General features: G+C 39.7%; 1 protein-coding gene across 3 annotated transcripts in view; it reads left to right on the top strand.

Moving 5' to 3' along the window:
• Positions 1-8,935, top strand: part of ANKRD50 (ankyrin repeat domain 50) — a 32,529-nt gene extending 23,594 nt beyond the window's left edge. For all 3 annotated transcript variants that reach the window (XM_025050928.1, XM_025050927.1, XM_006917757.3), the window contains exons 4-5: positions 901-4,451; positions 5,950-8,935. In XM_025050928.1, coding sequence (XP_024906696.1) covers positions 901-4,448 — 3,548 coding nt within the window. In that variant the 3' untranslated portion in view covers positions 4,449-4,451; positions 5,950-8,935. The remainder of the gene's footprint in view (positions 1-900; positions 4,452-5,949) is intronic.
• Positions 8,936-13,957: the final 5,022 nt, after the last annotated feature.

The raw sequence follows: 13,957 nt of genomic DNA, 5'->3' as shown, positions 1-13,957 counted from the left end.
TATATAATATATATATTTGTTTTATTAAGTTGCATAAAAGAGTATTTTGCTCAGCATTAATTGACCATCACGAATTGTTGCTAAGTTTCTAGATTTATATCTCTAAAGGGAGTCCATTCACTCAGCAGTTTTTTCTTCTGTAAGATGAATACACACTTGTTTAATAAATTTGTGTCTATAATTCAGGATATCATCTCCCTTCTGAAAATGAAATTACAGTTCCTTTTAAAGAACTTAAAAGTGACTTTCACATAGCTGTAACTAGAATGTTTTTATGTTGGTTTGAAATTGACTAAGTTGCTTTATTTTCTCAGTGCTGGTTTGTTAGCATAATTTGACTAAGTTGCTATTTTTTGACAGTCTGACATTTAATTATTTTAATTTGATAACAGATAAAATAATGATATTTAAAAGCAACGACAGGTGATATTCTAATTGATAGGAATATTCAGTCCCTTAATTAAAGCTAGTGTACATTTAGTTATGTGGATGGAAATATATAAAAAAAATCAGCTTGTAAAAAAAAACACCTTATTAGTTATGTCTCCTGCAACTCTCTTTCCTGATCATTTGAGAGTTCAAAAAATCTTAACATGCTTTTATGGATATGTATGGAAGACTCTCTAATGCTTATTCGCGTTGAGAGGAGCACAGAGCCACCAAAAGAATAAATAGTTCTATTTGTAGATCAGAAAATGAAATCATTTATCTGCCATCAATGTGGTTTTACAAAATGAAAACTGATTTATATACGCTAATAAAAATTAATTAGTATTTGATTTATTGTTGTTTTTTTTTTGCTTATTAGTATATCATATTTAGAAGACATTTTCCTTGAGTATATGGTAACTTCTATAATCATTTTCAACTGATGATACCAACTTTTTGTCTCTTTTCTAGGTTTCCGAAAAATAAGTTTAGACGACCTTCGGAAGGCATACATCGTCAAGGACGTTCAGCAGTATATCCTGCATCGTCTGGATCAAGAAGAAGCTTTGCGGCAGCACCTCACAAAGGAAACTGCAGAGATGCTAAATCAGCTGCACATTAAAAGCAGCGGATGCTTTCTTTATCTAGAACGAGTTCTAGATGGAGTCGTAGAAAATTTTATTATGTTAAGAGAGATCCGTGACATCCCAGGAACTCTAAATGGTCTATATCTCTGGCTGTGTCAGAGACTTTTTGTAAGAAAACAGTTCGCGAAGGTTCAGCCTATTCTGAATGTGATTCTCGCAGCTTGCCGACCTTTGACTGTAACGGAATTGTATCATGCAGTATGGACCAAAAACATGTCCCTAACCTTGGAAGACTTCCAACGCAAGTTAGACGTCCTCTCCAAACTTCTTGTTGATGGACTGGGAAATACTAAAATACTATTTCACTATAGTTTTGCAGAGTGGCTTCTGGATGTGAAACACTGCACTCAGAAGTATTTATGTAACGCAGCAGAAGGACACAGAATGTTGGCTATGAGTTATACCTGTCAAGCCAAGAATTTAACACCATTGGAAGCCCAAGAATTCGCACTGCACTTAATTAATTCAAACTTACAGTTGGAGACAGCTGAATTAGCCCTGTGGATGATATGGAATGGCACACCTGTCAGAGACTCCCTGTCGACCTTAATTCCCAAGGAACAAGAAGTGCTACAGCTGCTGGTCAAAGCTGGAGCTCACGTCAGCAGTGAGGACGATCGCACCTCGTGCATAGTCCGTCAGGCCTTAGAGAGAGAGGATTCCATTCGGACCTTATTAGATAACGGAGCTTCAGTCAATCAGTGCGATTCCAACGGGCGAACGTTGCTGGCCAACGCTGCGTACAGCGGCAATCTGGACGTGGTGAACTTACTCGTGTCTAGGGGAGCCGATTTAGAGATAGAAGACGCTCACGGACACACGCCACTTACCCTAGCTGCTAGACAAGGACATACCAAGGTGGTCAACTGTTTGATTGGGTGTGGAGCCAACGTCAATCACACCGACCAGGATGGCTGGACGGCACTGAGGTCCGCGGCCTGGGGCGGTCATACTGAGGTGGTGTCTGCACTGCTTTACGCCGGCGTGAAAGTGGACTGTGCGGACGCCGACAGCCGCACGGCCTTGAGAGCAGCAGCGTGGGGAGGACATGAGGACATCGTACTGAACCTGCTGCAGCACGGTGCTGAGGTCAACAAAGCCGATAACGAGGGGAGAACGGCGCTGATAGCGGCGGCATACATGGGCCACAGAGAGATCGTGGAACACCTGCTGGACCACGGGGCCGAAGTGAACCACGAGGACGTCGACGGCAGGACCGCGCTCTCGGTAGCTGCGCTTTGTGTGCCCGCAAGTAAAGGACACGCGTCGGTCGTTAGCCTTTTAATCGACCGGGGCGCTGAAGTAGACCATTGTGATAAAGACGGCATGACTCCGCTGCTGGTAGCTGCCTACGAAGGACACGTCGATGTGGTTGACTTGCTTCTGGAGGGGGGAGCAGACGTGGACCACACGGACAACAATGGTCGGACACCCCTCCTGGCAGCGGCTTCCATGGGCCACGCTTCCGTCGTGAACACGCTTCTGTTCTGGGGCGCAGCCGTGGACAGCATCGACAGTGAAGGCAGGACCGTCCTCAGCATAGCCTCCGCCCAGGGCAGTGTCGAGGTGGTACGGACTCTCCTGGACAGAGGGTTAGACGAAAACCACAGAGACGATGCTGGGTGGACACCTTTGCACATGGCAGCTTTCGAGGGTCACAGATTAATATGTGAAGCCCTTATTGAACAAGGTGCTAGAACAAACGAGATCGATAATGATGGACGGATACCTTTCATATTAGCTTCGCAAGAAGGTCATTACGATTGTGTTCAAATATTATTGGAAAATAAATCCAACGTTGATCAGAGAGGCTATGACGGGAGAAACGCACTGCGGGTCGCCGCACTAGAAGGGCACAGGGACATCGTTGAATTGCTCTTTAGCCACGGAGCCGATGTTAACCACAAAGATGCTGACGGCAGGCCTACCCTTTATATTTTGGCCTTAGAAAACCAGCTTGCGATGGCTGAGTATTTCTTAGAAAATGGTGCAAATGTAGAAGCGAGTGATGCGGAAGGAAGGACGGCGCTTCATGTTTCCTGCTGGCAAGGCCATCTGGAGATGGTCCAGGTTCTTATCACCTACCACGCAGACATTAACGCCGCGGACAATGAAAAGCGGTCCGCTCTGCAGTCTGCGGCCTGGCAGGGCCACGTAAAAGTGGTGCAGCTTCTGATTGAGCACGGTGCCGTCGTCGACCACACTTGCAATCAAGGTGCAACTGCGCTCTGCATCGCAGCCCAGGAAGGGCACATTGAGGTCGTGCAGGTTTTACTAGAGCACGGTGCTGATCCAAACCATGCGGATCAATTTGGACGCACTGCTATGCGTGTTGCAGCCAAAAATGGACACTCCCAGATAATTAAATTATTAGAAAAATATGGTGCATCTAGTTTGAATGGCTGTTCCCCATCTCCCGTTCACACAATGGAGCAAAAACCTCTACAATCGGTGTCTTCAAAAATGCAGTCGTTAACAATTAAGTCGAACAGCTCCGGCAGTACTGGCGGAGGCGACGTGCAGCCTTCGCTGCGGGGTTTACCCAACGGGCCAGCTCACGCATTCAGCTCTCCTTCAGAATCTCCCGATTCTACAGTGGATCGTCAGAAGTCATCGCTGTCAAATAATTCCCTGAAAAGCTCAAAAAATTCATCTTTGAGAACTACTTCATCTACAGCGACGGCTCAAACAGTGCCAATTGACAGCTTTCATAACTTGTCGTTTACGGAACAAATTCAGCAGCATTCTCTGCCACGCAGTAGGAGTCGGCAGTCCATCGTGTCCCCGTCCTCCACAACGCAGTCCTTGGGACAGAGCCATAATTCACCAAGCAGTGAATTTGAGTGGAGTCAAGTGAAGCCCAGTTTGAAGTCAACGAAAACAAATAAAGGGGGGAAATCAGAAAATGCCGGCAAACCTGGGTCAGCTGGGAAAAAAGCTAAACAAAATAACTCTACACAGCCAAAGGTTTTAGAATACGAAATGACCCAGTTTGACACCAGAGGGCCTGCAGCCAAGTCGGGCCCTAGCGCGGCGCCTAAGCAGACGCCCGCAGAACCTCAGTGCAAGATCATGGTACCTTCAGCTCAGCAAGAAATCGGTCGATCTCAGCAGCAGTTTCTTATTCACCAGCAAAGTGGGGAACAGAAGAAGAGAAACGGGATAATGACAAACCCAAATTACCATCTTCAAAGCAACCAGGTTTTTCTCGGTAGGGTGTCCGTCCCGCGGACAATACAAGATCGGGGGCATCAAGAAGTGCTGGAAGGGTACCCTTCCTCAGAGACGGAATTAAGCCTTAAACAAGCCCTGAAGCTTCAGATCGAGGGTTCTGACCCCAGCTTCAACTATAAAAAGGAAACACCGCTCTGAAAGGTAACAGTTCATCAACACAATGAAATGTCAAAAGTCTAGTTCCCGCTACTTAAGATGCGCTTTTCCCTAACATCCCCATGGCCAGTCCCCTCTCCTAATCACGAGTAAGTGCCGTCTTCTCCGCGACACCTCCTTCCCTTATCACTCACTGGGATTTGAATTCTCCCACCTCCCGCACCCTGTCCCGTCCTTTTGTTATCCAAAGTACTTATTATTTAACATAGTTTACATGTTTTATTTATTACTATGTTTATTATTTGTCTCTTCCCTACTTAGATGTAAGCTTTGTGAGAATAGGGTTTTTTTATGTTTTGTTCACTGCTATCTATATTCCATATCCTTAGGAAACTACTGCTGGGACCTATAGTAGTTTCTCGGCAAAAATGTATTGAAAAAGTTGGTGAGTGAATGAATGAATGAATGAATGAATGAATGTACTATTTATGGATCTCAGATTAAAAATTCCTTCCTATACAGTCAATTTCCCTCTTAAAAATTCTTTGATGGTAACAGAGGGAGGGGCTATTTCTGTAATACTCACTTCTTGGTTTGAATAAAATAGTGTACCTAGTGCTTAGTCAATAGTTAATAAATGTTAATTTCCTTTTCACCCTGAAAGAAGTCAAAGATTTAATCAGCAAAAGGTAATTTGTACTATGAAAGATCTCTTAAGACTTCTAAGCAAAGACTGCACAGGCCAAGAATAGGTGTTGAAAAGATGATAAATTGATATGTCGGCCAGAGAGTTTTTAGGGCTCACTATATTTAGACATAAGATTAAATGTTTAAACCTCAAAGTCATATTTATTAAATAAAAACATTTTTTCTTCTTTCTGCCTCAATGGATGCTTTATTAATTATATAAGTGAAGTTAATGGTAAATAAATACATAATTTTATATTATGAATACTTTTTTAGAAGCACATTTCTTATACTGGAGATATATCAAAGACTTCATTAGGAATCTGCTCTAACTTTTACAAGTATGTTTATCCCGTTTTGCTTAATTATTTTATCCTCTTAACAAAATTGTACTCTTTCCTTGTAGCAAACCCAAATCTTTGTCTGTCTTTGGAGATATATTTTTGGGATATTTTAGGTGAAACACTGTCATAAATAAATTTCTATACTTTCTAATAATAAACACCCTTCAGTGTGAATCTAGGGACAACTGGTCAAATCTCATTCAAAAATAGTTTGTATAAATTAATTCACTCTCCGATGTGATTTTATTTTTAAAATATTCAGTTCTAATGGTGCAACCCTCTGACACTCCTGATATTTTTTGTAAAGGCAAAGTGTAAATCTGTATATTAACAGCAGAATACATAAATTAAGATGAACATTTTATGGAATCTTTAAAAATGATTAAATAATGAATCTCTAATAGATGAGTATACTTTGAGCTTTACATAGTAAATATATGTATTCTTAGGATCTTAAAATTCTAATATAAGTATAATGTAGAAATTAATACTTTTTTTAACTTTTGCATTAGTTTCCTATTCTGTGAAACAGAAGACTTGTGATTGGAGTGATTCTTCAGCTACTGGATGAAAACATAAAATGCCTGTTGATTGCTGAAAAAAATGAAGAATGTGATATCTGCAGTACAGTTACCTTAATTACTGTAACGTGCCTAAATAGTAAGGCTGCCTTCTCAATGTAACCCTGTGTGCTTAAAACTTTTTCATTTTGTGTGCTTTGTATTCACTACACAAGAATAAGCACTTTTTTTTTAAATGCAGATATATACTGCAGTTCCTTGATAAAAGCTGAAAAAATTTTTGAGTAAAGTATTTTAAGTTAAGATTTGATAAATGTGCATGTGCCATGATCAAATATATATAAAAAGGCAGTGTTCTTTGTATTTATTTTTTTCTTTTTGTGGCAAAGGAAACGTAAGCCTACTGTTTCGGTCACATTTGCATTGCTGTAGTGTATGGCTTGTTTCTTGTATCTTTAAAAATGTCGCTCAATAAAAGTAAATCACGCAACTATTCATATTCACTACATCTTCAGCACTGGTTAAAAATGAGTTCCTATTTAATGGCCACATTGAGGTGAAAACATGATTTAATGGCAGATTTAAAAAATAATATTTCTAGTATTTCGGGGAGCTGCTCTAAGTAGTTTAACCTGGCATTTCCCAGTAGAATCCTGATCTCTAACTAAAGCTGTCAAAAAAAAAAAAAAAGACTCCAGGCAGAACAAAGTTCTGTTTCATTCACTGGGTGCAATTTCACCTTCCACTCACTTGTCACTCCATCTCCGAGAAGACAGACTGTCATTCCTGAGGCATGAAAATTCTCAGGGACAAAGCCATGCCTCAGCGGCGTGTGTGTGCAGAGGGAGATACACCTGTCTACCTGAGGGTAGATTTTTGATCCCTGAACAGTTCACTGACAACCCTTATCTCCTCCGTCCAGTTAAATAAAATATGACTTACCAGTGTCAGTTCAGTGCCAGCTTCTTTCTCACAGTTTGTCTTGTTAATCACTGCACGATGAATATGGCCCCCACTCAGAATCAACTGGGTCAGTTTTAGTGGCTAGTTGGACGCATACTCTTGCTGAATGTTAATATGTGCTGTCCTCAGATGACGCCACTAACCTGTCATAGCACACGTGTGCTTTTCACTGGTATTGGATAAACAGCAATTTTTGTCCATATACTCTTTCTTGTTTTCTTCTTTGGACAATTGCTTGCAGGATGACTGGATGCCAGGGTTAAGGGTGAAGTCTGTGACCACGGAAAACAGTTGACTGTCTCAGATGAGCGTGTGACCCACGGCCTTGGCCTCCCAGTGGTCTCTAACCCACTGAGGCCAGTTTAGGGGTGTGTGTGTATGTCTGGAAAGGTTACAATGTATTTAGAAGCCAAGGTTGTGCTTTAATCTTTGCATAAGACCCGAGAATCTTACAAAACCCAGAAATTTTATCCTTTCCATGTATTGTTGATAAGGAAGGGGAATGAGGAAAGAGACTTTGGAGATTCAGCACAAAACCACTGCTACCACTGGAAAAGAATCTTAGAAAATGTCTTAGTAACAGAGGTCAGTAATGTCATCGTCATATATGAAGGACCCATGTGATGCATTGTTCACAGAAACGTGATAAGTGTTTCTCTTGAATCTATGTGTAAAGCTTTTATTTTTGCTTTTGTTTTTTAAAGTCAGCAAAACTCATTTTGTTTATGTCATCAATAAGTCATTATCAGGAATAGGAGATAAGTTCAATTGATAATAAGGTGACATGGCAATATTGATAACTCGAATGTGAATGTTTCAAGTATTGAATTTTTGTCCCTATGGGACATTTATTAAATACACTTAATAGGACTCTTGCAAAGCAGCCTTAAAAGTGTTTATGATTCTATTAATAAATATGAACACATGCTATTGTTAGAACCAGTCACACGTATCTCAAGTACAGTACATTTATAATACTGTAGAAGATGAAGCTCTAATTTCTTATTAGGTGTATTTTTTTTTTTTTTTTTTAGAAAGAGAAGCCTAAAAGCTGCCAGTTTTTCTATTAACCTTGAATTATTGGAATTGTATTTATTTAATTTTATTGTTTTTTTTTTTTTTACAAAAATGCACCTTGTGGCCAAAGGGCAAAGATATGACTCATTACATAAGGGATTTATGTTTTTCAAAGAGCTAAATGTTTTCATATCCACTTGAAACAGTTGGTAGGAAGAGAACCTGTTTGAAAAAAATACGATTTTCAAAAGTAAGTACTCCTCTGGATGTTTTTATATCACATTATGTTTTGGAATAGGACAAAAATGCCTTTTAGTGGGGCTAGGGGCGACAAGGTGCTGGGATGCCTGCTTTGCCAGTTTCTTTCTGTGGGAGATTTAATATGACTGAAAGTGACTTTTGCTCCATTAAGGACAGTAAAAATCATCCCCCAAATAGAAAACTCCTAAGTAGCTATTTTAAGAATGAAAATTTAAATTTTATAAATCACCTGACGCACTACACCTGTGAGGCCATGTGCTTAGGACACTTAGAATCCACCTGTGTCCATCCCTAAAGGATGAGCTGATAATAAGGGAAGTGATAAAACATATAGTAATGAAACATAAAAATCTGAGTGCTGGTAGGAAAGGTTCTGGAAGAAAAACTGGCCAGAACTCGGTGTGTCCTGCAAAGTACGGCTATGTGTTTGCCCCTCACCCCCACCCCTACTGGAATCGTCATCAAAAACAGTTCAATACTTAAAAAACAGGAGTACTTTTCTCAATATTGTCTAGCTATGCAAGTGTTTGTTTGGCTTAATGTCCTCCATTTACACGTCTCAGCAAATGTAGTTGCAAACAAATGCTTTCTTTTTATTTTTCCATTTGTTTGGGGTATGTAAATAGCCTAAAATGTACATTGAACTTCACATTGTAAAAGTTTATTTTATTCCTTGTATTATATTAAGCAAAAATCCCTATGTATATGAAAGTGCATAATAAATATATTTGCTTTACAGAGGATATCTTGTTTTAACTTTATTCTTGAGCCAATAAAATATGTATGATGTGCTTACAATCAAACAACTGTTAGTTGTTTTGAGTTAGTTATTATTTCAAATAAATACTGAGCAAATGAATTTGCAAACATTTTACTAGGAAAAAATGAGATCTAAATATTTTCCAAAGGAAGGTAGAAAAACAAAAAGATCTAGCCTATAAATCTTCCTAACGCTTCTATAAGGACACGATATACGTGCGTTTTTCGAGTGGATAACGTACTAGATCTTACCATGTCAGGTTTCAGGACTCTGAAACTGCGGTAATCCAGCAAATTGTGTGCATGCATGCTCCTTGGTCATCAGAATATTACGGACATCCTACGTTTGATGTTTTGGGGTTTTATTGCAAACATGGGCATTCATTTTCTAAATAAATTTCTATGTATTCTTCCCTCGGTAAACTTGAGTCACTTCTTCATGACCCACTTCCCCTACCCGAGTGCGCGCGCGTGCGTGCGTGTGTGTTTGCGCGTGCGCACGCTCGCGCTTTAGTCCAAAGAGAGGCTTATAAAAAGGCTACCGAGGAATTTTGTTAGGTAAATTTTATGATAATTACATGGTTCTGCAGTAACTACCTTATATACTCTATAAATTTGCTGGAGTAACAGAAATCTTATTCTAAAAACTTTTAATGTTTAAACACAAATGGGTGATGTACATAGGAGAATTTCAAAGCAGACTGGCTGACTAAGTAAACGGAGTTTTCTAGGTGGTGGTCCATGGGAATACCCTGAGAACCTGGGAGTGACTCGTTTTCCCTCCTGGCCATAGCAGCTGGAAGGAGTCCAGCTAAGAGCAGGGAGATGCACACTGAAAGCTGATTCTCGAGTTCCTGGGAAAATCTCAGTCATCATGTTACATGCACTCATCTTATTTTCAAGAGAAGGGCCTCTGCTCGTCTCTTGCTATTATAGTAAAATTAAAATTATCCAATATTAAAATGAGTCATTTGAAATTTACTGCATGTTTAGATTTATACTCTTAAATAAAACACTATCATCAATACACTGACAAAATTTAGCTAAATTCTGAGAACCATATTCTTAATATATTTCTAACATTTAGAAGACATCCCCTATGGATTTATAGCTGTTACTTATTCTAGGTCTATGTGAGTAAAAATTGATATAATGGTATGTCCCAAAAGAAATGATGCTATATTATTAATGTGTCCGGTACTCCCATTTTGTTTATAAAGTTATGGTGAACTATAACATACATAGGAAAATACACAAATCCTGTTACTGCCCTATACATATTTCCACATCGAACATAGCTGTTTAAGCATCACCCTGTTGAAAATGCAGGCACAGCTGCACTCAGAACCTCTGAGCCCCTCAGACATCATCCCCCAAAAGAAAAAACCCCTCTTCGGATCTGACGACTATACATTAGTACTATTTTTTAAAAATTTTATATAAATAGAATCAAACTATGGCCCTTTTCTGCTGGTTTCTTTCCCTTAACATGTTTGTGAAATTCACTCACTTTGTATAACCCTTTTTCATTGCTATATAGTATTGTTTATCTTTTTGAAACTGTTGTATTCTGTTGTGTGAATATGCCATCCTTTTAAAAATTCATTTTACTCCTAGTGGGCATCAAGATTGTCTGCAGTTTTTGGATCTTAAGAATACTGCAGGCAATAACTTGTTGTACATATTTTTGTGCCCATATACATACACTTCTTTATATTTGCCTGTCCCAAGGTCATGACTGTAGTCTAGTTGTTTTCTTCTAAAAGCTTTATTGTTTAATAATAGCATCTATTTTTCAGTGCATTTTAGTATCGCCTTTGTCATAAACCAGGTATCCTTATATAGGTGGGTCTTTTGTTCTATTCTTGAGCCAATATCAGACCCATTTAATTACTGTGGTTTTATAAGCAGTTTTAATATCTGCCGGTGTCCTCCTACCTTTTCCTTCAAGATTGCCTTGGTTCCTAGCATTCTGTCTTTCCACAGAACCGAGAAAACTGGCTTCTCAATTTCACTAAAGAAAAAGAAACTTGCCAAGATTTTTTATTAAAATTGCACTGAATCTACAGATCACATTAGAGTTGGGTGAACTGGTTTGTTTATACATTTAGTCTTCCAATCAATGAATTTGTTATATCTTTCATCTACTTAGACCTTTATTTTCAGTAATGTTGCATAGTTTTCTGTGTAGAAGTGTGTGCATTTATTAGATATATTCCTAGGTAATTTATTTCTTTTGATGCTGTTGTAAATGGTATTTTTATTTCATTTTCTATGTGCTGCTATATAGAAAAATACTTTATCTCAGTATATTGATCATTTATTCAGAAGTCTTGCTGAATTTATTTTTTAAGTGAGATCTAACTTAAAATTCACATTTAAAAAGGAAGTTTGATGAGTTTTGATAAGTATATACAACATAAACACCACTACAATTGAGATGTAGACTATTTCCATCAGCTCATAAAGCTTTTTGTGCATGCCCCTTTAAAATCAATTCCCTCCTGTCACTCCAGCCTCTGGAAACCACTGGTCTGGTTTCTTAATTGTTTTGCCTACTTGGAAATGTTATATAAATAAAATCATATAGGCACTACTGTACGTGGCCAATTTCACTTAGCATGCCGGTTTTGAGATCTATCCACGTTGTAGCACGTATGACTAGCATGGCTTTTAATGCTCAGTGGTATTCGGTGTTCCACGATACTGCTGCACCCAAAATGTTTATCCATTCTCAAGTTCATAGACATTTGAGTTGTTTCCAGTTGTTGGCTAGTATAGATGATTTTATGAGCATTTGTGTTTAGGTATTTGCGTCAGCGTACGCTTTCATCTGTCCTAGGTAAACACCTAGGAGTGGAATTGCTGGGTTGTGAGGTAAATTTATGTTTACGTGTATAAGAAACTAACGAAACACTTTAAAAGGTGACTGTACCATTTTGTACTCTCATCAAAAATGGATGAGATTTCCAGTTTCTCTACACTTTCACTCACACTTGATATTGCCAGTCTTTTTCACTGAAATTTTTATTGAGATGGTTGTGAACTCACATTGGGTTCTAAGAAATAATACAGAGGGATCCTATGTACCATGTCTCCAGCGTACTCCCACGGCAACATGGTGTGAAACTGCAGAACAACGTCCCAGGCGGGACGTTGTACGCCCCACCAACCTTACTCAGGTCTCTCCAGTTTTACTTGTACTCATTTGTGCACGCGCGTGCAAACATATATTGAGTTTCATTCATTTTTAGTGCATGTTTGGGTTCCTGTATATACAACAGCCCAAACTCAAGCAGTTCCCTGACCACAAGCAGCCCTTAGGCTGCCCCTCTATGAGCCCACAACCGCGCCCACCTGCTTCCCCCTGAGCCTCTCCATTCCCAGCTCCTGACAATCACTAGTCTCGTCCCCATTTCCATTATTTTACTTCAAGATTGTTACGTAAATGAAATCATAGGGCATGTGTCCTTTTTGGATTGGTTCTTTCACTCAGTAGAACTCCCTTCAGATTGTTCCAAGTTGTGTGTATCGGAAGTCGTTTTCTTCTTTATTGCTGAGCAGTATCCCATGGTTTGTATACACCGCAGTTTATGTGTGCACCCACGGATGGAACGCAACTGTTTCCGGTTTCGAGCTGTTATGAATAAAGTTGCCATCGATGTCTGCGTGTAGGTGTTTATGTGATCGTAGATGTCATTTCTGCTGGAGAAATGCCCAGGAGTGCAATTGTTGGATCACATGGTAACTGTATGTCTAGTTTTACAGGAAACAGCCAAACTTTTCTGGGGCGACCATCGTTTTACATTTTCATCGACAATGTATGAGTGCTCTGATTTTTTCGCATCCTTGCCAGCATTTGTTGTTGTCGTTTTTTATTTTGGCCTTTCTGGTAAGTGTGTAGTATTCTAGAAACCCCCTCTTAACCAGCGCTCCTCTCCTCTGTGCTGTGCCTCCTCCAACCACAAACTGATGGCAGATAAATTCCCTGGAAACACGGCTCTGATCGCAGCACAGACTCTTCGGCTGGCCTTTAGTCTGTCCCTGTGGCACGTCACTCTGCTCATGGTATACTCCAAACCTCGACACCTGCAGTGCCCCTCACTTCTTACAGAACGGCACAGTTAATGCACGGCATAAAGAGCGCTCCGCAGACTGCCTCTCACCTGGCTTTCCAGCTGCTACTTCTCCCGCATCCTCTACCGCTCCTGCCCACTGGACATGCGCCAAACCCTCTGCTCCCATGTCCCACAGACGTACTTGCTACCGCTACAACACTCCGAGCTCCTTCGCAGCTATACTTCTCTACTCACACTGATCTCTGTCCCCACCTCCAAGCCAGAGAGCTCTTCCTTCTAATTACTGTTGTATTTCATATTGCATTTCATGGTTCTTTTTCTGCATTATGCTAAACAGATTGTCTCCTTTTCTCTCGCTGTAATCTCTTGGACAGGAATCGAGTCTTAGTTGTGTTTGTATCTTTTGAATTGTGCATAGTGAGTATTCAACGACTATTCTTTTTACTGCACTTTCTTTTCATTCAGAAACAGCTGTGTAGTGAGAAACATTCAAATTCTGCTATTTTAGGCCACTTGTTAAAACATACTCTTGGCTTAGCAAAACTCAAAGAGCGATCAAACTCAGTACAAAATGGTATCTATTTTCTTGTCACTGATTTCCCATCTGTTCTATTCACTCAGTTTGTATTGAATGTACCAAAAACAGGCAAATTATTCATTAGTTTGAACATATGTAGTTGACTGCTTGATTGCTTTTAACTGATAACCTGACCTGACCTCTTTGTATTAGAGACAATTAAGTTGAATTCAGTTGATTCTTTTAAGAACTTAGTAGCTGTCACTAAAGTCAAGAAGACATATCCATGTGTCCTTTGATCGCGCAGCAAGCATGGAAAATTAGCAGTTTTTAGGAATGTGAAAAGAATAAGTGCTGTTAGCCCCATTCCATGTCACAGACACATCACTTCCCTGCCTCATCA

Source organism: Pteropus alecto, unplaced genomic scaffold (genome assembly GCF_000325575.1).
Source record: "Pteropus alecto unplaced genomic scaffold, ASM32557v1 scaffold17, whole genome shotgun sequence".
Classification (NCBI taxonomy): Eukaryota; Metazoa; Chordata; class Mammalia; order Chiroptera; family Pteropodidae; genus Pteropus; species Pteropus alecto.
The sequence above is the reverse complement of the archived record's forward strand: the minus strand, read 5'-3'. Positions and strand labels throughout refer to the sequence as shown.